Source organism: Bidens hawaiensis, unplaced genomic scaffold, assembly GCF_021521415.1.
Source record: "Bidens hawaiensis isolate Kalapana, Puna unplaced genomic scaffold, B.hawaiensis_p1.1 tig00029362_1, whole genome shotgun sequence".
Taxonomy (NCBI): Eukaryota; Viridiplantae; Streptophyta; class Magnoliopsida; order Asterales; family Asteraceae; genus Bidens; species Bidens hawaiensis.
In genome coordinates, this window is record NW_027494863.1 from 24,735 (window position 1) to 47,944 (window position 23,210).

Consider the following 23,210-nt stretch of genomic DNA (forward strand, 5'->3'; position numbering starts at 1 on the left):
AATCATTCTTAATTATATAGTATATAAAAATAAATGGTTGTTAATTAAATATATTAAAAATTAAATGTTCATTTTACATTTGTACAATGTTTTCATAACCGGACCGGACACCGAACCGGACGGCCTACCGGTTTACCGGTTCAGCCGGTCGAACCGGTTGGACCGGCCGAACAAATTTGGTAAAAAATGACGGATCAAGCTTAAAAAATGATTTTCCAAAAAAAAATTTATTTTTTTCCTTAGAAAACCGGTTCAACCGGTCCGGTTTTCCGGTCCGACCGGCCGAACCGGTTCGGACCGGCCGGTTCCCTGGCAGCCGAGCGAACTATGTGAACCGGATCGGTCGGTGGACCGAATCCCGGTCGGACCGGTTTCAACAACATTGCATTTGTAGTTAAAGCATTAAATAAATATTAAATGAAATTTCATTTTTTTTTTATAAAAATATAACTCTTGAGCTACTATAAATTCTTTGTAGGTGAATATCATGATTTCACAACACAAACCATCTTAAGCAAACAATCAGAAGATATGCCAGGCGCCTTGTTCAAAGTTGTTTTTTTAGCCACATTATTGCTCAATGTTTGCGGTTATTCTCGTCCTCTTTCTCTTGTGTTATGTTGAGATTTGCTATAGTTATTATTTTTTTCAGTAAATACAAAAAACGATTGATAATTTAACTTTTCTTGTTATCATAGTATTAGAAGCAAGATTGGGAGACTCGGCCAACAAAGTTGTTGAAAATGTGGCTAAATCTGTATTCTTTGTCCAAGAATCTGTTACACTTGCTTGTAAGAGCATGTTTGACTGTGATGATTACCCCTGTGGCCCAGGGTTTCTTAGATTATGCGTAATGGGATTTTGCTCATGCAATTAGACGAAGAAGACATTATAATCATAAGATTTACAACTTCATTGTTTGAATGCATTTTATTTTAATTATTATGTGTTTCCATCATATGAAGAACAAATTATAATCACAATTTGATTGTTTTAAGCATTTATATGACTGTTTCCAACAATATTTCTACTAAACCAACCATTAACTAGAAACTCAAAACCTCTATACTTGATCTTATGACACATAAATGACATCACAAACTTTTCTCAAACAACTTATTTACTTACATATTTATTTCTTAATAACATATTATTATTTTAATATCTAATTTAGTTTTTAAAATCATGTTGATAATAGGAATATAATTAAGAATTAAAATTATGTTTTATATACAACTAGGTGCTCTAAACCTTCAGTTGTTATCAGTTTAATTTATTAAGTAAGAAACAATGTGTGTAACTTGTGATACCCGACTATTTCAAGTCTAATACATTAATAATAAAATACTATGTATACTAAAATAATGCTATTATTGTCCAAAAAAACTCCAAAAGTATGTGCATCATATTTTATTGTGTTCAAAAATGTAAGTTTTGTCGTGTAGCGAACACTGCACGAAACGAATGTCGGTAACGACCCGAGTAAAGTTAAAAGTCCACAAATATCTCAAAACATCATGAATGACTCAAAATATTATATTTTTAGACTCAAAATAATATATTTTTGATGAAAATATTATAAAGTGTCATAAACATTATTTTTAGAAGCTTCGGTTCCTGGAAATTAGAAAGTATGCGCGTAGGAGCCGGTATAGCACACCGTAAGAGCACCAAAACCCAACTTTCACCAAAAAATAATATATCGACTAAAGAGACTTGAGTGGTAATATACATCGACCGTTTATCCATCTTTAATTACCTCACAAGTTAAAATGAACTTCAGTAAACTTTCACTCGTTGCCTTGTTATACTTGGAACTTGATTAAAACACTGAATATATGAACAACCCAGCAACTCTCATTAAATTTACTTTAGAAAATAATTTACTTTTGTAAAAGGATATTATAGGTGCTTTGCAAATGGATGAAAAACTCATTTTATATGTTCACACATATAAATTAGAGTAAGAGAGTGTTTGAGATTGCTTATTTTCACCAACTTATAATTATAAACTTTTTGAAAAGTAATAAGCGGTTTTGGATTGCTTATATCGTGAGAGAAAAAGTTCCATAAGTTACACTTTTGTAACTTATTAACTTAATGAAAAATTATAAGACAAAATAAGGAATCCCAAACACCCCCTAAGTGTGCCGGAACCAGAGTCATTTACTAGGTTGGATTTAAAAGTACCATAATATAGTCTTTTTAAAAAGTCACCTTTTGTCACAAATCAAAATAGAATAAACAGGGATATAGAATATAATTATTTACTATCATTTTTCATCTCAATAGCTTTCATAGCTCGGTTGGTTAGAGCACCCGTTTAGTAAGCTGGAGGTCTTGAGTTCGTCTCTCAATGAAAGCAAATTCTTGGTATTTTCACGAATTCTAAGGCTTGAAAATATATTTTTAGTTTAAGGTTACATAGCAGTCCCCGAAGTTTGTGGTAATGTTTTATTCGACCCTAACTAAAACAGCATTTTTCAAAAACAAATAAATTTTGTAAGTTTCATATTATTTGTTTCGAATAATTAGATACCGATAAAGGTTAACATATTAGGTTGATCAACGGAGCTGAAAGACTTCCAACTAAAGAAACTTTGGCTAAGAGATTTAAAATTGGCTCGAACATGGGTGTTTTTTTGCTGAGACGTTCCGTAATCAGTGAAGCTACTCAACTCATGCTATTAGACGGGTGTGGTTTGGCAGGGAACTAGTTAACGTCGTGGTATTCCACCCATCTTTGCATTCATGGTACAAGACTTAATGGAATGCGATGATCACTTACACATGAATGATCACACTAACTACGCAATTAAAAATTTCAAAAGGTAATCGTGACTACATGTTGGAGTATTTAAAGAGCAAGAAACGACCTCATATTTTCAAATAAGGAGGCATCAGCTTCGTAGGTCATTGTGAGGTTTGGTCGGGTTAAAAGTAGGTCAAAGTTGAATTTTGAGTGGAGTCATTTGTGTAATTTTGATTTCGAAAACGACACTATTCGATAGGGTTTGTTTGTTTGTTGCTCTAGCTCCTTGCTAGAGCCTTTGTTTGTTTCTAATATATCGAAAAAAAAAGGCAGCTTAAACCTAATGCCGTCGATTGATTTGTTTTGAACTTGTTTCTTTAAGCAAATTTGATGATCCAGGCGACAGTATTGGTAATTTTCCCGAAAATCTTGTGTTTTATCAAAGTTACCTCAATAAACAACTGTCTTTAATCTGCTAAATAAAGTTCATTGTTATGATTACATTAAGAGGTTTAGAAAATTTTGACCAAATGATAAATCGACATAAATATTCGGGATAATGTTGATATCCCATTTGTGTTACTAACTAGACAGTAGACACCATGTGTCCGTTTCACAGGCATCCTCGGGGCTAAAATGTTCCAACATTTGTAGTTTCTGTAAGAAGCTTCTGTTATTTGCTTTCTATAAGTTGCAACTTTTAACCTGAATCGGAATCCGTAAATGGCATTTGGAAAGCATTTGGTGGTGGCATGTCGGTCATAGACGGAGGTACATTCTCGTTTGTTTGACTTTTGGGGCGCCGCCTTCTCAACTTTGACCGGTCAACTCCCTGCCAGTGACACGAGACGCTTACAAAACTAAGAAACATGATTTAGAAACAATTGTAAACAGGTTACCTCCGGTTTAGGATCGCTTGCATCATCAGATTCCTTTGGTGGTTTGACCGGCTGGTTTCTTCTCAAATAAATAAAACCAAACGACATCAATGCCGCCAAAAGTAGCATAGGACCAAATCTCGGATCACCCAAAAGATCATTAATTCTTTGCGGTAGGGTTCCAATCCTATGTTTTATTCCCCTTGTTGAGGAAACAATTTGCTCTCTACCTTTTGACCAAATAGGATCTGCATCTTCGGGTACAAGCTCAGGAGTTGATGTCCGCTGCATTAAGTTTTTTAAAAAGTTGGAATTTGTACAATTATATGTCAACAAAAAAAAGTATAAAATTTTGTTTGTAGAAAATTAAAATCTCACATGAAATGGGAGATCTCTAGAGTCACCATCTCTAACTGTGTCTGAGATCCATTGTATTATCTGAACAAAATTGTATTAAAACGACACGCTACAAAATAAATAAAATAAAATTTTATAGAAGCTCAAACCTGTGGAATTTCATTTAATCCTTTGTATACTGCAACTAACTGGGATGTGGGGTCCGCATCTCTAGAAGCCATTAAAGCGAACATGTTCGTTGGAGTTTCCTGTATTTTTTTATTTACTTCTGTATCGTTTCTTTTGTAACGTACAAGAAATAACCGTGCCACGTCTGTAATATCTCTCCTAGGTCCACATGTATCGTGACTATCCTCCATATTTACATAAAACATACAAAACCTCTGTAATAAGAAAAGAAAACTAATATCAATATACAATATGTTAATTATGAATACAAAATCATTAATATTACAATACTAAACTAACCTTTTGTACTTCACCATCCACCCAAGCAAATGTTAACCGTTTTTCCTTAAAAGCCACCGCTGCTGACGTGGCAGTTTGGTCATCAAGTTGATCTATATCATCGTTTGATAGTCTCTCTTGGACACTACGCATGGTCTTTAATCATATATACAAACTTATTAGCTATATAATCTAAAATTTACAATTAACGTTAATGAAGCTTACTTCACGCATTTTATGAAGTTCTGCACTTTGCCTGCCTATAACAACCGCACAATACCAAACCGTGGTGTCATTACCAGCACGTGAGTAGCCCTTTGGATCACAACCTAACTCCATTGATGTAATACTTCTTAATTGTGGAAGGACTGAAATGCAAAAAAAAAAAAAAGATATTAAAAGGAAATCATAATATGTTTTCAAAAATTTAGTCCTTACCTTGATGTTTATTTTGTTCCATGATATCAATAAGTCTTGAATTGTTCATTAATCCTGCAAATTAATAAAAGAAAATTGCATATTTTAGCAATTGTGAGGAAAATAATAACAAAAATGAAAAGGAAAGAGACGTGCCGTGGTACACTACAGGTTTGACACCTGGATCTCTAAGAATAACAGTTGCAGGAGCTTCTTCGATCCCAAATCTGTTTAAAATACAAAGATTTCAGTCTTATTGAAAGATAATTTATAGAAATTAAATTATTATTTCATATAAGAAAATTACGTGTTTGACCAAAAGACAGATTCCTCCTCTCTCCAAACTGTAAATGCAAACGAGGCGTATGACCAGTAACTTTTTGCCACGTGGCGCACGAATGGAGTGGCTCGTTGGCCTGTCTTTGAAACGAAAATGACTTTGACCTTATGTCGACTGCCTTTACCGAGAAATGTTTGTGCCTATAGTTAGGATTAAAATGATCTTCTTTTGCATTAATAATATACTTAAACCATTATATAATATAAAAATAAATCGGATTTTTATTAAACCAGAATTACCAAAGACTCCATAGAGTAGTAAGAAATACGAGGTAAGCTTAGAATGGTTGTTGCAAACCAATCAGTAACAGCATCAACAGATAACTGTCCATTGTACCTAATACAAAACATAATATTATGATATAATATAACAATATTGCTATTATTTTTAACATGAGAAAGAAAATAAAACTCACCTAATGATGCAATCTGAAGTTTTACATCCAGGTGGAAAAGCCACAAGTGAAGGAAGACCTATATCACACCATAAGGCAAAATTTGTAGAAATATAACTAACAAAATATGCGTTTAAAGGCTGTAATTTTAAAGTTACCAACCATTTCGAAAGAAAGGAGCTCCGGTATATTTCTTTTCAGATAAATATGTTGCAAGCTTAAGATCACCGATTTCAATCATTCCAGTATTTGCTATACCGTCAAGTAAACTAGCTGCAAATATATACATTTTATTTTAAAAAAATTGACTGTTTTTTAATAAATGAAACCTGGAAACACGTCTAAAAAAGTAAAGTACCAATTCTTTTCCAAGAACTATAAAATTGGGCACACTGGCTGCTCCCAGCTGTGAAAACCTGAAACCCATTACCAAAAAAATGTAACAAAATTTAGTTAGAATATATAAGATATCATCATATCAATAGTTATATAAAACAATTATTCAAACCTGAACAAGCAATGTGTTGCTGTTTTGTAGCTTAGAAACAAAGTTCTCTGATGAAATAACTTCAGAAGTCTGATCTGGTTCTGTGACAGTATACAACAAATAAATGATATCAACAAAAAAATTACTCTAAAAATCCAAATTTAGAATGCCAACTTTACAAACCAAATGAAGTCGGTTCAAGCAGCGGGAGATCAATATCAGAAAAATCTGCATTGGAGTATTTTTCCTTGACATTTTCGATTACAAGCTACAATCAACAAAGCAATATAATCATACAACTATCGCATGTGTGGAAATTAATAACAAAACTGTGCGTATGAGAGGCATTAGGAATATTTGTAACTCACAAGATATTCATCAATGCCAAATATATCATAATTCCTCTTCCATGTGGGATTGCTAAGAAGTTCAAAAGCATACTGGACCTGGAAATGAAAGTCAACCAAATATCAAAATAAAGACATAAATGTTCTTATATTATAAAGATCGGGTTGTGAACAACTGAATAGCTTTAGATGAAACAAACAGTTACACAAACCTTAATCATATCAAGAGTTGAAGAAGGTCCATTCCCTGATTTCCTGCAATGTAAACTTTTTTAATAAACTGCAATCGCATTGTCACACAGGCATTGGCATACCAACAGATACAATACATTAAACAGGCGCATGATCAATAAAACTTTGATTAGAGGTATGGTTTAGTTTAAACAGTTAGAGGGAGGTTCATTGGGAACCACAAAAAAGTGTGGAACTGGAGCATGAGTTTTACATGTAAAAACCACATTAAAAAAATAATAAAAGATAAAAATAAAAAATAAAAACTCATTTTTACATGTAAAAATGATCTTTTCATGAATTCGTTACATGTAAAACATATGGTTCCCCGTTTCCCCACTTTTTTGTGGTTGCCCAATAAACCCACCCCTAAACAGTTATTCAAAGACAACCTTTGGTTTGGCTTGATAGCACACTAACATATTCTATATATCAGTGATTCAGTGTTAGGCTAAACCAAACCATACATCTATATATACATCTATGATCTATATATTCAAGTACACAAAAAAGAAAGCAAATCACATATCATGTTGCCCCATAAATTTTGATTATGTGAATGTCATCAACATCAAAAGCTGTAACTGAAGATTCGTGAACATTCGCCTACATCCGTTTGTGTTCGTTAATGATTGTTTGTATATGTTTAAAAGGTTTTAGTAATTGTTAATAAGTTTTCTAATTTATCATCTAAACTTAAGCAGGATTATTAATTATTAACTATGAAAAAAATCTTGGAGTATTATGTGATTAACTTACATGTAAAATTAACATATGAATATGACTTTAAGGAAAAACACCAACACAAATTTGGCAGCCAGAGCGAACGGTTGAAACTAACCATTCTCAGTTAGCCAGATCAAATAAAACATTGTTTGTTGACCGTTCGTTTATGTTCATGAACCGCTCACAAACAAGTTCATTTCCTTAATGAGCGAACATGAACAAGAACAATAAAATCCGTTCCGTTAGGTTTTCATGAACCGTTCACTTGTCCGATAAAAGCTTAACGAACGAATACGAACAAGACCTTGTTTGGTTCGGTTCGTTTACAACCCTAATAGTTTTGATAACTACACCTAACCATGGTTGTAAAAATCCCGCCTAGGCGCCCATTAATCACTAGTCGGTACCCCCACCGACTAGTTGCCGATTAATCACCATCCGTCATAATCGGTTAAAATTCAAAACTTTTATTTATAAAAGTTGTAATATATATGTAAATTTGAAAATTTACATACAAATTCCAATCCAATTAATCCGGATTAATCATTAGCCCCTACCCAACCGCCCGACTAGTGCCTAGCGAGTTCTACAACACTGCACCTAACTGTATTAACATACAAAACAACTATATAGAACTAACTATAAATACTAGCAGTTAAATATAACTAGGTTTGACCAGAAATAATCAATTTTCCAGAACAATATAAATAAATACACTTTTTTTCTGCACTTGATCTAACTCAATAACTAATTAATAATATAAGCTTAACGAACGAACACGAACAAGACCTTGTTAATTCGATTCGGTTTGTTTCACCTAACTGTATTAACATATAAAAGAAAACTATATAGAATTAACTAAAATACTACCATTTAAATATTACCAGGTTTGACCAGATATAATCAATTTTCCAGATCAAAACAGTTTAATACGCTCTTTTTCTTCACTTGATCCAACTCAATAACTAGTTAATAATAAAAGCTTAACGAATGAACACTAACAAGACCTTGTTCAGTTCAGTCCGGTATCATTTCACCTAACTGCAATAACATATTAAATTAACTATATAGAATTAACTAAAATACAAACATTTAAATATAGCTAGGTTTGACCAAAAATAATCAATTTTCCAGAACAAAACAGTTTAATACGCTCTTTTTCTTCACTTGATCCAACTCAATAACTAATTAATATTAAAAGCTTAACGAATGAACACGAACAAGACCCTATTCTGTTCAGTCGATTCGTTTCACCTAACTGTATTAATATATATAAAAAAAAACTATAAATAACAAACCGAAATACCAACATTTAAATATTACCAGGTTTGACTAGAAATAATCAATTTTCCAGAACATAATAATATAACACATTCTTTTTCTTCACTTGATCTAACTCAATAACTAATAAAATAACAATTACAACTAATTCAATTTATAAAAATATATATTACCAATTCGAATATAGCTTCTGGTAGGCCCCATTCACTTGTTCAACAGAACTGAACGACTTGATCCCTAAAACTGCAAATCAAAGTAAAAAAACAAAAACAGAACAATTAGGTTAAAATTGAAGCAGTAACAGTTAATAATAATAAATTAGGTTAAAATTGAAGCAGTAACAGTTAATAATAATGAATTAGGTTAAATAAGAGTAAAGTAAAGTGAGAAACCGTCGTAATGAGAAGGCGGGAAAGAGCGAGGAATAGCTACAAGCTGAAAGAACATGAAAGCCGTGAATAGGACCGCCGGTAACCAGTAGGCCTTAATTACGGACGGCAGTGAGGGTTTAGATGCGGTTGGATTCTCCGAAGTCGTCGCCATTGGAGACAACAGGAAGAAGACTTAAGTGTTACGGTGATTGATGGAAGAAAAGAGATTCTGTTTTGTTTTCTTTTTATGGTATTTAATTTAAGATTAAGATATTCATATTGTTGTAAATCTATACTATTAAATAAATAAAAGTTTGCTTTAGCCTATCCTCGCTCTCTAATTCCCGCCTCCCAAAATTCTCCTTTCACAGCGCCGGTTCGGATCCCTTATCCAAACAATTAGATTCATCAATGTTTGCAAAACCCTAAATCAATTGTGCCTCTTTCCTAATGTTTCAGATCTGTCAAACCTCATTCCTAAACTTTAAAATCACGGGCGACCAAGTTTTTCAGTTTCATCTCCGTCGAAGTACATGCTCCTCGCCATCGGTGACTATTCAATCGAAATCTTTTATTTCAGACGGTATGTTGCTAATCAGAGTCTTCGATTAATTCTGAATTGTATAATTTAATTCATTGTATAAACTCTTAAAACGATTGTGTAACAATCATTATTGGTTTAGCCAATTTTGATTACTGTATGTTCACAATATGTATTTTTCAATATATAATAGTACTTGAATTATAACAATCAATTTTTTTGTTATTTACCTCTATGTTCTAAGGTTGTTTATATATGTGTTTTCAATTTTTGTTAGTTTGTTATTAATTTTGGATTTTTTGCTTAGTGATTTTGTGTTTTGAAGTTGTTCGATGGAGATTGAATTGATGTTTGAGTGTTTCTTTTTTGGTTTATTGCTTGGCTTGTGATGTTAAGGACGAAATTAGAGAAAGGGTAGTGATCTGGCATTGTATTTGGAACATATTCTCAAATTGTAAAATTATTGATCATTTAAAAAAATTATGCAATATAAGTATCTGTTTACTACTCTTGCTAATTTGTAAATCTCAGTTCTACATTGAGGTACTTAATTACTAAGCACGGACTTACGATTATGCGTGTGACATCGGGATGGTGTTTTAGATCACGTTTGACCTTTTTTCTACCATTATAACTAAAAATCATTTGATTCATTGTATTTCTGAATTAGTTAATTTAATCTATTGTATAAACCTTAAAGGACTGTGTAACGATCATATTATTGGTTTAGCTGTGTATACAAATATGTATTTTTTTATATAGAATAGTGCTTGAATCATAACAGTCAAGTTTTTGTTATTTTTCTCATCTCTATGCTCTTGATTGATTATTTTTATTTGTTGAAAATGATTATCGCAGGTTAACTTGATGAAACAATTGGTATCCTCAAAAGTCAAATTGTTCAGGTAAATTATTAAATTCATTAGTAATCGTACATGCTTTAGTGATTTTTGTTTCTAAACATCATTGTACTGGTTTAATTTGAAGTGATGTTTTATATACTTTTGTTTCTTGAAGTTAAATATTGATGCTCAACTTGATGACGCAATTGCTAATCTAAACAATTGATATTCTGAAGCTTACAGGAAATTATCAAATTCATTAGTTATTGTGTTCAACTTCTAGATTGATTGTTATTGTAAAATTACATATATTGTTATTAAAGTATAACTAGGATTTAGAAAACATACCATATATCATAATGTCAAACTGCAACCCATTTCAACATACTGTTTAACCAAAACATCACTCCCAAGTTTCATTACTAATAATAATTAGTTTTTTAATATCGATGTTATATCCGGATTCTGGAATTATGACTATGAGATGTGTGTGATAACTCATGATTGGAGAATAAATTAGTTGGAAATTTGGGTTGTGGAACCCTAAGTGTATGTTTTACGGCGTTGGATTGTGATTTGAGTGAAATCAGTTCAAAATTTTAAATTAATAAGCCATAGTTATAATTTTAAACTTGAATATCTTGGTTTATATACCCTGAAGAGATGTAGATTCTGGAAGATTATTAATTTTAAATTTGAATATTATTTGTATTATGATAAACCATGAATCTGTTCGTGCCCATGCCTCTGATTGATTTTCTTACATGATCAATAAATTGCTTAAATCTGAGTAATATTTTATGTGGTTTCATAATATTGTTCAGTTTTTATCAATCTGAACGTAAAACAGATTGTAATTTCCCTAATTTCTTGGATGAAATTAACAAATATTTGTAATGCATTTTATTGATTCGCCATGATAGCTTCTTGATTCTTCTTTACAAAAGGAGTTCGGAAATAATGAGAAACAAACTGGCCTATTTATATCTTTGTGATTCAATATGTGGTGTTGGTTTTAATGAGTAGATGAAAAATTATATGCAGGTGTTAGTCCTTTATCCACTTCCAATTGATGAATATGAAGATGTTATTGCAGCACCTAAATTATTCGTGGATAATGGAGACTAGATTCAAGTAATCTATTTCAATCAACTTTCTTGCTTTTTTAAATTTGATTATTATTTTCTTAATCTTCTTGATATACATGTTATTTATTTAAATTTCTCTTATATTATAATCAATGTTTTTATTTAAATTGCCATCCCTTAATGTTGAACTGAATACCATATTCGAAAGGTATTGTAAGACATGAAATACTATGTTTAGATATTTATTTATTTTGAGCGGTAATCTGTTAGTGGGTAGCCTATATGTTCATACGGAAAAAACATTTAATTTCAATACTCTATGATTTTTATTTTCTTTTTGTGTGTTGGAACTTCTAGGTTAATTGTAACTTTTTTTTATAATTGGTTTCAAATAATCCAAACTATGTTCGATTGGCAAAGATATGTCTCAGCTATTGAAATGACAAAAAAATAATCCTAACTACGCATGTGGGTGCAAGGTTAACGAAAATTTAACAAGCCGTTCGTTTTTAGTGATGTGGCCCCTGATGTGTCTTTTAACCAACTGACGGGAACAATGAGTTGTCATTAATTACAAATCATAGTAGTAGTAGTAATAAGAAGAATAACCGGTAATATTTGAAACCAATTCACCTTTTTTTATTAATTAAATGTTTACATAAATCAATGCAAATTTTAATTAATCGGTAATATTTTATGTGGTATTAGTTTAGTTATGCTAAATTTTAATTTAATTTTAGTTACATAAATAATAATATTTTATTTGAAACGAGAGAGAAGTTGCGAATTAATGATCATTTTCTTCGTATTGTGAAAGTGAGTGGAGTGGAGTGGAGTGGAGTGGAGTGGATATAGTGATGAAATGACTTTTTAAAATGGGAAGCAAGGATGCATCCATACCATATAGTCTAATAAGCAAAATTATTTATCATGGCTTTTTGTTATTGATATTTTGGACATATGAAATTAAATTTGTTAAACCCGTGTTGTATACGGGTACTTAACCTAGTTTTTAATAGACAGATAATTATAAGGCTTGCCTATATGGTGGGGGTTTCGAAGCCCCTCCACCGTGCCACGTCAGTGTCACGTAATTACCGGGGGCATCGAAGCCCCATCCCCACTATGGTAAAAACCCCTCTTCCGCGCCCATTATATATATATATATATATACACATATGTATGTATGTTTGTGTGAGAGATAGAGAGAGAGGGCCCACTAAAAACCCCTCTTCCGTGCCCAGCTTTGCAACCACCATGAGCACCAGCGCCCCACCACTAACGGCGCCCCTTGGTGGTGTTGAGCGCCCAATGGCGCCGGCCAACTCAGCCAACCCCGCCCCATAGCGGGTAGCCTAAGTGTTCAATTTTTTATTTATTATTATTTTTTTAACAGCCAACAAATTAGGGGTGTGCGTGATGCGGTTAGGTGATGTTTTTGGTTAAAACCAAACCAAAATCCAAAACTTCGGTTTTTGAAGTTTTTGAAACCGTTCGGTTTCGGTTTTCCGATTCTCATTTCGGTTTTTGCCATTTAATTTTGAAAATTTTAGTGGAAAAAATATTGACAAAAAATAATGAATTCAGGCATATATATGTTGTTACTTGTAAAATATAGACTATTATACATTTATGCATCTGATCAAAATTATTGGAGTTACATATTTGTTAAATTCTTAATAATTACTTAATATAAAATATAAAATCATAAAAAATTAAGAAGTCAATTCGGTTCGGTTTTTATGGTTTTATTACATGAAAAAACAAAACCGAACCCTTAGTGCAGTATTTACAAATACATAAAACCAAACATTCAGTTTTTGTTGGGTTCGGTTTTTTCGGTTTCGATTTTTTTTATTTCGGATCGGTTTTTTGGATTGTTGCACACCCCTACAACAAACTGAGAATTACTTAGGTACTTCATATGCGGTGACCCAATGACAAAAGGTCACCGTCAGCTGGTCCAACTCAGCCGTATGGAGCTCCTTAGCCCCTCCAAGTTATCTCCAGTTCTTAGAAAACCCACATGCCCGAAGGCCCACTCATGATGGTAAACCCCGGACACCCTCAGGATCAAACCAAAAATCACAAAGATTGAAAAACACTATTATTGAGCCACACATGCCCTCCCAAAAGTGTTGTAAATGGAAATCGAACATAAGTCTTTATTGAAAAATTAAAGCTTTCTATCACTGCACATTTCAGTTATGATTTTGAATTTAATGTTGGTAAAATATTTATTGATTATTGATAGACTCATGGGATAACCTTTTAATTTGAATAATTGAGATTTTTGTCATGTTACGTAATTTAAGATTTTAGGTTAAATTGGTTAAAGGGTACAAAAGTTTTTACTTTCAATTAGGGTTACATAATCGATAAATCTGATAGACTGATTTAAAACTAGGATGAACAAGTATTCGATTGAAACTGATATAGAGTACAATAAGTCGATAAGATATACTCACTTGTCTTTATTTTCTTTAAAAACTAGTTTTTGATCATTTCCAATTCAAAATTGTTAGAACCCAAGAAACTCAAACAATACTATATTATTTCTTAAGCGATAGTCCTTCAAACTTCTAAGTAGCGTTTAATGTATTATTCTTTTTTATTTCAGTGTCCACCTAGCTAGTGTCCTTTATTCTTCTAAATCAACCATCATCTCTGGTCTCATACTAATCTTTCATGTTGACTTCTCAAAGTATCATCACCGTTATCATCATATCATTATCATCATATCATGTGTAAGTTATTAGTGAGTATTTGTACGAATCACCACATCAGTTTGAATTGCTTTCAGTAACTACAAAAGTTACTGTTGAATTAGTGTAACATCCCAAGTTTCGAGTAAATTACAAACAAGTAGGAACCTCTTAGCCTTGTGAAACTATTATGATATAATCATGTTGATGCATGGGATTTATTTATGCCATATACGTTTGAAGTTTGATTTAAATGAGAGAAACTATATTCAATGGAATGCGAGAAGATTAATTTGAGTCAATTGTGATATGAGTGTGACTTTAAGTGCCATTATTGATTAGTTAAAAGTTAATAAAATCAAGAATGATAAATGATAATTAACGCACAACTTAGAAATAACCGACTTATATTATAACCAGAAAATATAACTCAAAAACCTGATTACAACATCTTTGGTAGTGATGGTGGTGATTGTTGTGTTTGTTGTTGTTGTTGTTGTTTCTAACACTAACTTTGTATATGTATATATACTAGTAACCCAACTTGGTCACCAAGCATAATATGTGATCACCACTCAACTTGGCCACCAAGGTGAACTTGGGCAACAAGGTCAACTTAGGCAACAAGGTGAAGTTGGCCACCAAGCATATGGAAGATTGTTTCATAATACCCCTTAGACTTTAACCGACTTGTTAAAACCTCTTAGGTCCGGTTCACCGACTTGTGACCCGGAATAGAAATTAATCCAACCTAATTTCTTATTTGGATTAGAAAGGTCTTCAACTCCAAGTAACTCGCGCATCTCTGTGAACTTGATCTTGCGAGTACATTAGTGAGGATATCGGCCCGTTGCTCTTTCCCGCTAATGTGCTCAACATCGACCTCGCCGTCGTTGTAGCAATCTCGAATAAAATGAAAGCGAGACTTTATATGCTTTGTTTGGTTGTGAAAAACCGGATTTTTCACAAGGGCTATTGCGGACGTGTTATCAACTTTCAACATAACTTTCTGCAATGCTTCTCCAGTCAACTCGCTCAACAACTCTCGAAGCCATACAGCTTGACATGCGGTTGCTGAAACCGCCATGTACTCGGCTTCACACGATGAGAGTGCAACTGTCGCTTGCTTTTGTGAGCACCATGTAATTGGAGATTGCCCGTAATAAAACACGTGCCCCGTGGTACTTCTACCATCATCCTCATCTATGTTGTGACTACTATCACTATAACCTACAAGTCGTTTGGACCCGTTCTTCCCGTACTTGATCCCATAACTCGTCGTTTTCTTCAAATATCTCAATAGTGTCGTATTGCCATACCATGAGATTCTCGTGGGCTTTGCATGTATCGACTAACAATACCCACAGAGTATGCCATATCCGAACGAGTGTGTTATAACTACCATAAGCAACCCACTACCTTTCGATACTCGGTTGCATCGAGTTCGACTTCATTCTCGGCTTTTGAGTATTTCACACCATAATCCATCGGGACTTGAGACGGATTAAAATTTTGCATACCGGTCTCCTTTAGAATTCTTTTGGCGTATCCTTCTTGTGTGATTATTATCCCGTCCTCTCGTTGGAATACTATGATTCCGAGATAGTAGGTTAACTTCCCGAGATCCGACATCTCAAACTTGGTCGCCATACCCTTTTTGAAATCGGAAATTATACTCGAGCTTGTACCTGTCACAAATAAATCATCCATATACACTGCTAGATCAAAAAATGTTTCCCATCCGTCTTTCGGTAAACCGATTGTTCCTTGGAACATTTTTGAAATTTCATGTCTCGTAGGAGGTTATCGAGCTTTGTGTTCCAAGCTCGGGGAGCTTGCCTTAACCCGTATAAGGCCTTTGACAACTTGTAAACTTTTGCCTTCTCGCCTTTTTTCTCGTATCCTTCGGGTTGTGAAACAAACACAACTTCTTTCAATTCACCATGTAGAAATGCCGTTTTTACATCAAGATGGTGGATTTCCCACCCGTTAGATGCAGCCAATGCGATTAGTAGCCGAACAGTCTCGATTCGGGTTACCGAAGCGAAAACATCATCAAAGTCAATCCCGGGTTGTTGCACGTAACCCTTTGCAACTAACCGAGCTTTGTACTTGTTTATCGTTCCATCCACATTTCGTTTGATTTTGAACACCCACTTCAACCCGATACATTTTGCACCCTTTAGAAGTTCGACTAACTTCCATGTTTCATTCTTGTTTATCGAATCAACCTCGGTATTCATAACACGAACCATTCTTGGTTCGACTTAGCCTCAAAATAGCTATTCGGTTCACCACTTGATGTAAGAAGCAACTTCTCATAGTCAGAGTCAACATGTAACACATAATCTTCTTGTAATCTTCTTGGTAAAACCGAGACTCGGGTTGAACGTCTTAGACCCATTTGGGCCTCATTATCACCCGAATGGACCTGTGACCGATACTCGTTGACTGAACTTGAGAGCGGGTTGAGGAATTAGACCCGATAAGACTTGGTTCGGCGGAGTCGCTGGACTCGAGTTGAACCAACGATGCAGGTTCAGAGCTTGGGCTACCCGGGTTGCTTCCAGACGTTTCTTCAATGGTGGGTTCAATTTGACCAGTTCCATTGCCAACCGCACCCCCCCCCCCAAACAATAGAAAACATACCTGGCTCTTAGTAATTCTTCTCGACTTTCTTTACCCAATTTCACCCTTTGTTTTCGTCAAACACAACGTCCCGACTAACAACAATTTTCCGGGTGTTCGAATCGAAGAGACGGTATGCTTTTGAACCCGTCTCCGACCCGAGATAAACGAGTTGTCTTGACCTATCATCAAGTTTCTTTAGATGTACATTATCAATTTTAGCGTACGCCATGCACCCAAATACTCGAACGTGTTCAATAATCGGTTTCTTTTTCTTGAACCGTTCATACGGAGTTTGATCAACCAAGGCCCGTGTTGGGACCCGATTGATTAAAAATGTTGAATGTCGGGCCGCTTCTCCCCACATATAATTTGGTACCTGCATTGCCTTTAGAATACTCCGCACCATCCCCATTAAAGTTCGGTTTCGCCTTTCTACCCCACCATTTTGTTGTGGCGTGTACGGGGCGGTTAAATGCCGAATAATTTCACTTTCATCGCAGAACCGATTGAAATCACGTGAAGTGAATTTTCCTCCCCTATCGGTTCGGAGAGTTTTCATTGGTAAACCTGCCTCCGTCTCGATTAGGGCTTTAAACTTCTTGAAACTTTCAAACGCTTCACTTTTTTCTTTAAATTAAAACGTCCATATATATCGTGAGTAATCGTCTATAATAACAAAGACATACCTATTACCCGAGATAGTGGATGGGGTTATTGGATCGCACAAGTCACCATGAACTAACTCCAAAGGTTGGGATGCTCTAAACGAGGATGTAGCCGGAAACGAACGCCTTGTTTGTTTACCCACCAAACAAGATTCACACAACTGATTTTCGTGTTTAACATGTGGTAAGCCTCGTACAAGATCCTTCTTAGCCATAGATTTCATTAACTCGAAATTGATGTGCCCAAGTCTTGCGTGCCAACGCCATGCATCATCTTCAATCTTTGATTGCAAACACACGGGAGCTCCAATTTTCATTTGTATTTTGTAGAGTCGGTTTTCGGATCTCTTGACCTTCATGAGTAACCTCCCGTTCTCATCGTACATGGCAGAAGATTGTGTTTCATCCGAATGTCACATCCGGACTCCGTTGCTTGACCGAGACTTATTATATTATTTTTTAACTCCGGAATGTAATAAATCTCGGTTAGCAAGTCTTGGTCACCCGATTTTCCTTGGAAAAGAATTGAGTCTTTTCCCTTGATTTGAACAAATGACCCATCTCCGAACTTAACCCTCCCGGTTATGTTCTTGTTTAACTCTAAAAAATATGACCGGTTTCCCGTCATATGATTACTTGCCCCATTATCCAAATACCATACATCATCTTCGACCCGCTCGGTCTCGTATTTCATTGGTATTAGGTTTTGTTCATTTAAGAATACAACTTGATGCATATACGCCGCATCATCAAAATTTTCACGGGCTTTAGTTTGTTTGCTTCTTAACCCTTTTGAACTCGGTTCGGGCAACCGGATGCAAAGTGACCAAACTGGTCACATCGGTAATATAAAATCTTTGACCGATCTTTCTTCACCCTTACTTTTCCCCGACTTGATGACCCTTGTTCGGTACTAGGGGTTCAGTATTGGCCATTAAAAGCCTTGATCACGACCTCGACATCCTCGTCCTTGTCCCCCATTAGATTCAAAATTTTTATGACTTGATGAATCATATTTACTGAATAAAAGTTTACCTTGGGCACCTCCTTGAATTTCTTCTTCTCGGATTCGCTTCTCATAGGCTCGGAGTCGGCCTACAACATCTTCAAATCCCGTTTTATTGAGATCCAACACTTGCTCAAGCGAAGAAACCATTTGAATATACTTCGATCTTGGGAGACTTTTGAGAAACTTCTTTACCAACCTTGCTTCATCTATAACTTCGCCGAGAGCCGCTGATTTCGAGGCAATGCTCGATAACTTGCCCACAAAGTTATCTATGGAATCTGACTCGTTCATCTTCATATTGTCAAATTCCATTGACGAGGTTTGGAGACGTGCTTCTCTAACCCGTTCAGCACCTAAGTGTCGGGTTTTTATCAAATCCCACATGGCTTTAGCAGTTTCTTGATCTCCAATTTGCCTGATCAAGGTTTCGGGTATGGATTGAAACAACAAGGCCATAGCCATGTCATTTTTGTCTTCATCGGAGACACCCGAGTTGATGGTGTCCCAAACTTTGTGAACTCTTAGGACTACTTTCATCCTCATAGCCCACACGGTATAGTTCGTTGCAGTTAACATTGGACATTGAACGGAAGATGGCCAACTCTCTTTCCCTTTTGTCGGCGGCGGTGGAGTCGTGTCACCCATGACTACTCAAACCCAACTTGTTTGAATAAAGTAACAATTGAACGAACTATGCGATCGACAATGACAACAACTTCTTCGGTATATCAAACCAACTTGTTCGATCAATCACGCTAACAACTTCTTCGGGAAATCAAACCAACTTGTTTGATCGAAACACCTTCTTTGTTTCCGTTAATTATCGCGTTCTTGAACCGATCTCTGATACCAATTCAAGAATGATAAACGATAATTAACGCACAACTTAGAAATAACCGACTTATATTATAACCAGAAAATATAACTCAAAAAACTGATTACAACATCTTTGGTAGTGATGGTGGTGATTGTTGTATTTGTTGTTGTTTCTAACACTAACTTTGTATATGTATATATACTAGTAACCCAAATTGGTCACCAAGCATAATATGTGGCCACCACTCAACTTGGGCACCAAGGTGAACTTGGGCAACAAGGTCAATTTGGGCAACAAGGTGAACTTGGCCACCAAGCATATGGAAGATTGTTTCATAATACCCCTTAGACTTTAACCGACTTGTTAAAACCTCTTAGGCCCGGTTCACCGACTTGTGACCCGGAATAATCCAACATAAAAACCTAGTGAACTTAGAGAAGGTCTCAGTATTTCCCATTTTGAGTCTCAATGAAATGGGTGCTAGTGTGTTTTAGAGAGAGAGAGAGCGCGATAGATAAAAGGAAGAATCAAAAAAAAGAATTGATTTTTTTGCATGTTGAAGTCGTAATCAAGCTTGAGAATCGATTAACCAACATCAAGTGAGAAAGAAGTTCTAGTAGGTGATTTCTTGAGTTTATCCCAAGTTTTTGTGTTGCTTAATGAAGTTCATGAACTCCTAAGTTATTTCCGGAAAGAATAATTATGCTTCGCCTCCCTGTACTTTATGGCCGGTAGACCTTTGCAGGTCCAACTTCGAAATTTCAGGTATTGAGCCCTCATAGTTCATCGGCGGCTTAGTCTGCCCGTACGACGTTAGTTTACTGTGAATTGACCGTTCAAAAAAGTGTTGAAATGATCATTTTACCCCTAAGCCTTTAATGCAGTTTAAAAATATCTTCCAAAATATTTGAGAGATTGAAATTCGAAACCCAGACCTCCGGGTTAACAACCCACAACACCTACCATGTGAACCAAGGGCGAACCTATTGCTTGGCTACGGGTTTCCGCCAACCCCTATGAAAAAAATATTGTGTTATATATATGATTAAATCAAGACCGGCTCTTGTAGAATTTCGACCCCGGCCCTGTAAAATACTGAAAAGTGGAAGAAGAAAAAGAAAATGATCAGAGAAAGGTGAAATTGGATTGCCGGATTATTTTTTTAATGCGACTGCACCTGCAAGTGATGAAGAAGATGATCTATGCTTTATTGGGTTTTTTTTTTAAAATGTGCAACGGGCCATAGCCCATGTGTCATACTATTTTATAAATTATAATGTTCAATCCCAAACTAAATACTTTAATCATTCATTTATTTATTTTCATTAATATGCATGCATCTCAATAAAAAAGGATTTTAACTTTTCGTTTTGTTGATTTTTTATATAATTTATTTTTCCATCATTTTGTTTAATTTAGGTTTATTAATGAAGTTTTCTTAGTTTTTTAATATATAACGTTTTCAATAATATAAATATAACGTGCAAATTCTAAACGTAGCTTGTTATCGTATTTCTAGTGCGTTGATAATTAAAATAGTAACAGACATAAGTTTGAGATTTGCAAAATAAAAAATAAAATTCAATACAAACTCTCTACCTTAAAGGTTATGGTTTCGTCATTGTCAGTGGCGTATAACGGCTTGGCACGATCCCATTTGCCTTGCGATTGACGTAATTTTTTTATCTGTTGATAACTTAATTTTATTTTGATTTTTTATTATGTGACCCGACCTGAACCGAACGAACCAACAAAATTTATTATATAGCCACAGACACCTCCCAAACTTTCGGCCCCTGTGAAAAAATCCATGGATCCGCCACTGATGCGAACTAATTTTATGTTTGGTATAGCTACACAATATGAAATATATATTACCAGTTTCATCATTTCATCTCCCCCAATGTAAAAGGGGAAACAACAACATGCCTTTAGGTTTATATGGTTTACCACCAATTAGCAATTAGCAAGATTCAAATTTAAACAAATAATCTGACCCTTCTGTGATGAGCTTCTAAATCCAGAATGTTTGTTGGATATCCAATACTTGAATTTTTGTATAAATGTTTTCTTGTAGAGAGAGAAAGTGAGAGCACAGCCCGAGCACCAGGTACCGTCACCGTCTCCTCCAGCAACCATTTTTTTTGGCGAGCCCAACACCATTGCAAGTATCCTTACTTTTCCTCTTGTAACCGGGTCTTTTACCTCGTACCATGATTCCTTGAGTTTTTAGAATTGATTCCAAGCTCCAAATTATTTCGAAACCCTAGGTTACAAATGTTCACGGCTGTTGCAAACTGGAAGAAAATGGGTGTTGTTCTCGAAAAATCATTCAATATCCATGTAAAATTTGTTAGATTTGGTGGTGATTTGAGAGAAATATACAGAGAGAAGATTATGATGGTGTTTTTAAGGATAAAGCTCTTGAGAAGATGGGTGGGGTGGAAGACAATGTACTGAGATTATTATTATTATTATTATTTATTAAGGGTGGATTACAAAAATGCCCTAGCTCATCAATAGTAAAAGGATAGTCAACTGACGTCAGGGGAGGCAGACTTAGTGGTCGGTATATTACAAGGGCGCAATACCCGAAATTTCATAGTTCGAACAACAAATGTCTCCCGGCCATAAAACACAGGGAGATAAAGCATAATTTTCTGTTCCATAAATACTATATAAGGCCCCGAACCCGGTGCCATACATAGACGTTGGATTTACTCATAAACATAGTTCTAAATATCATAGTTAATTAAAATTTTTCGCGGAATAATAAACTTCAAACGTATATTACAGAATCGTTTAAATCTTTTCAAGTTAAACATCTTTTGTCTTTCAAATTAAAACATAAACCATAATAACATCATAACATTTTTCTCAAGATGCCAGTCTCTTCAGCTCAATGTCATGTGTCTTTATTCAAGCGAGCTGCATCAACCTATTCACCTGCGTGCATACTAAAAGCCAGCTACGCTGAGTGAGTTCTAGTTAATCAGACAACATACAATACATTCATATACTTACATACATATATATATATACACATACTTATCCAAAGATACATATTCGTACTTAGCCTATTACCTTTCTTTCATACATACATACATACTGTCATCTATACATATACATTTTAAAGAGCATTTCGCCCTATAACCTTCGCATATATTATTAGGGTATGTTCCCTCTATTTGCATATATTATTAGGGTATGTTCCCTACATTCACAGATATTATTAGGGTCTGTTCCCTACATTAACCACACATTCCTTTCCTTATATAAACATACTTTCGTACATACTCATTTCATTACGTACTTTCATGCATACTTATCTCGTATTAGACATACTACACATTACTTTCCCTAACGATACATGCAATATCCGAAGATCGCTCACGCACCGACAAGCATTCATTCATAACATTCATACCATATTATCACATCAATCATCATAGCATACACTTACCATTTAGGGTAAGTGTATCAACATCACATTGAGTATGTACACATCCCCGAAAACATAACAAGGAATTGGGGCTAGAAACTCACCTGAGCTCGGTTCCTTTCCGAGTTAATGGTAACTCCTCTCTTTAACTGGGTGCAACTAACTGTATAACAATTACACGTATCACTTAACTACTTCTAACTATATCATACTTCTAAGTTATGGTAACCCCTAGCTATGGTGGTCTGGGGCAGCGCCCCTGGCAGTAGGGTCTAAGGGCGGCAACCCCTAGCAGAGTCCAAGGGGCAGAGCACCTGGCTGGGGTTGAGCTTAACACAAATTTCACTAGAATTCTTAAATTATTATTTATTCGCTAACTCATTCGTTGTAATGAATGGCCTATAGTTAAGCCTCATTCATTATCACATTCATGATGATGAAT

The 23,210-nt window shown here is 34.8% G+C and overlaps 2 protein-coding genes across 3 annotated transcripts; both read right to left on the minus strand.

Annotated features, from left to right (window-relative positions):
• Positions 1-3,403: 3,403 nt before the first annotated feature.
• LOC143578843 (uncharacterized) lies at positions 3,404-9,278 on the minus strand. Of its 2 annotated transcripts, none has more exons than XM_077062309.1 (19): positions 9,050-9,278; positions 8,831-8,900; positions 6,632-6,674; positions 6,441-6,518; positions 6,256-6,340; positions 6,094-6,173; positions 5,944-6,001; positions 5,748-5,858; positions 5,607-5,664; positions 5,431-5,527; positions 5,159-5,331; positions 5,008-5,078; positions 4,873-4,926; positions 4,660-4,802; positions 4,456-4,590; positions 4,137-4,370; positions 4,009-4,068; positions 3,652-3,915; positions 3,404-3,584 (listed from the first exon to the last, which is right to left on the minus strand). In XM_077062309.1, the coding sequence occupies exons 1-19, from the start codon at positions 9,198-9,200 to the stop codon at positions 3,453-3,455; spliced, it is 2,097 nt and encodes a 698-aa protein (XP_076918424.1). In that variant the 5' UTR covers positions 9,201-9,278; the 3' UTR covers positions 3,404-3,452. The 2 variants fall into 2 exon arrangements, with proteins under 2 accessions (XP_076918424.1, XP_076918425.1); XM_077062310.1 differs by having other exon boundaries at positions 3,408-3,603; positions 3,645-3,915.
• A 7,615-nt stretch (positions 9,279-16,893) lies between these two features.
• Positions 16,894-19,154, minus strand: LOC143578844 (uncharacterized). Its single transcript, XM_077062311.1, has 2 exons — positions 18,536-19,154; positions 16,894-17,462 (listed from the first exon to the last, which is right to left on the minus strand). The coding sequence occupies exons 1-2, from the start codon at positions 19,152-19,154 to the stop codon at positions 16,894-16,896; spliced, it is 1,188 nt and encodes a 395-aa protein (XP_076918426.1).
• Between the last annotated feature and the right edge of the window lie 4,056 nt (positions 19,155-23,210).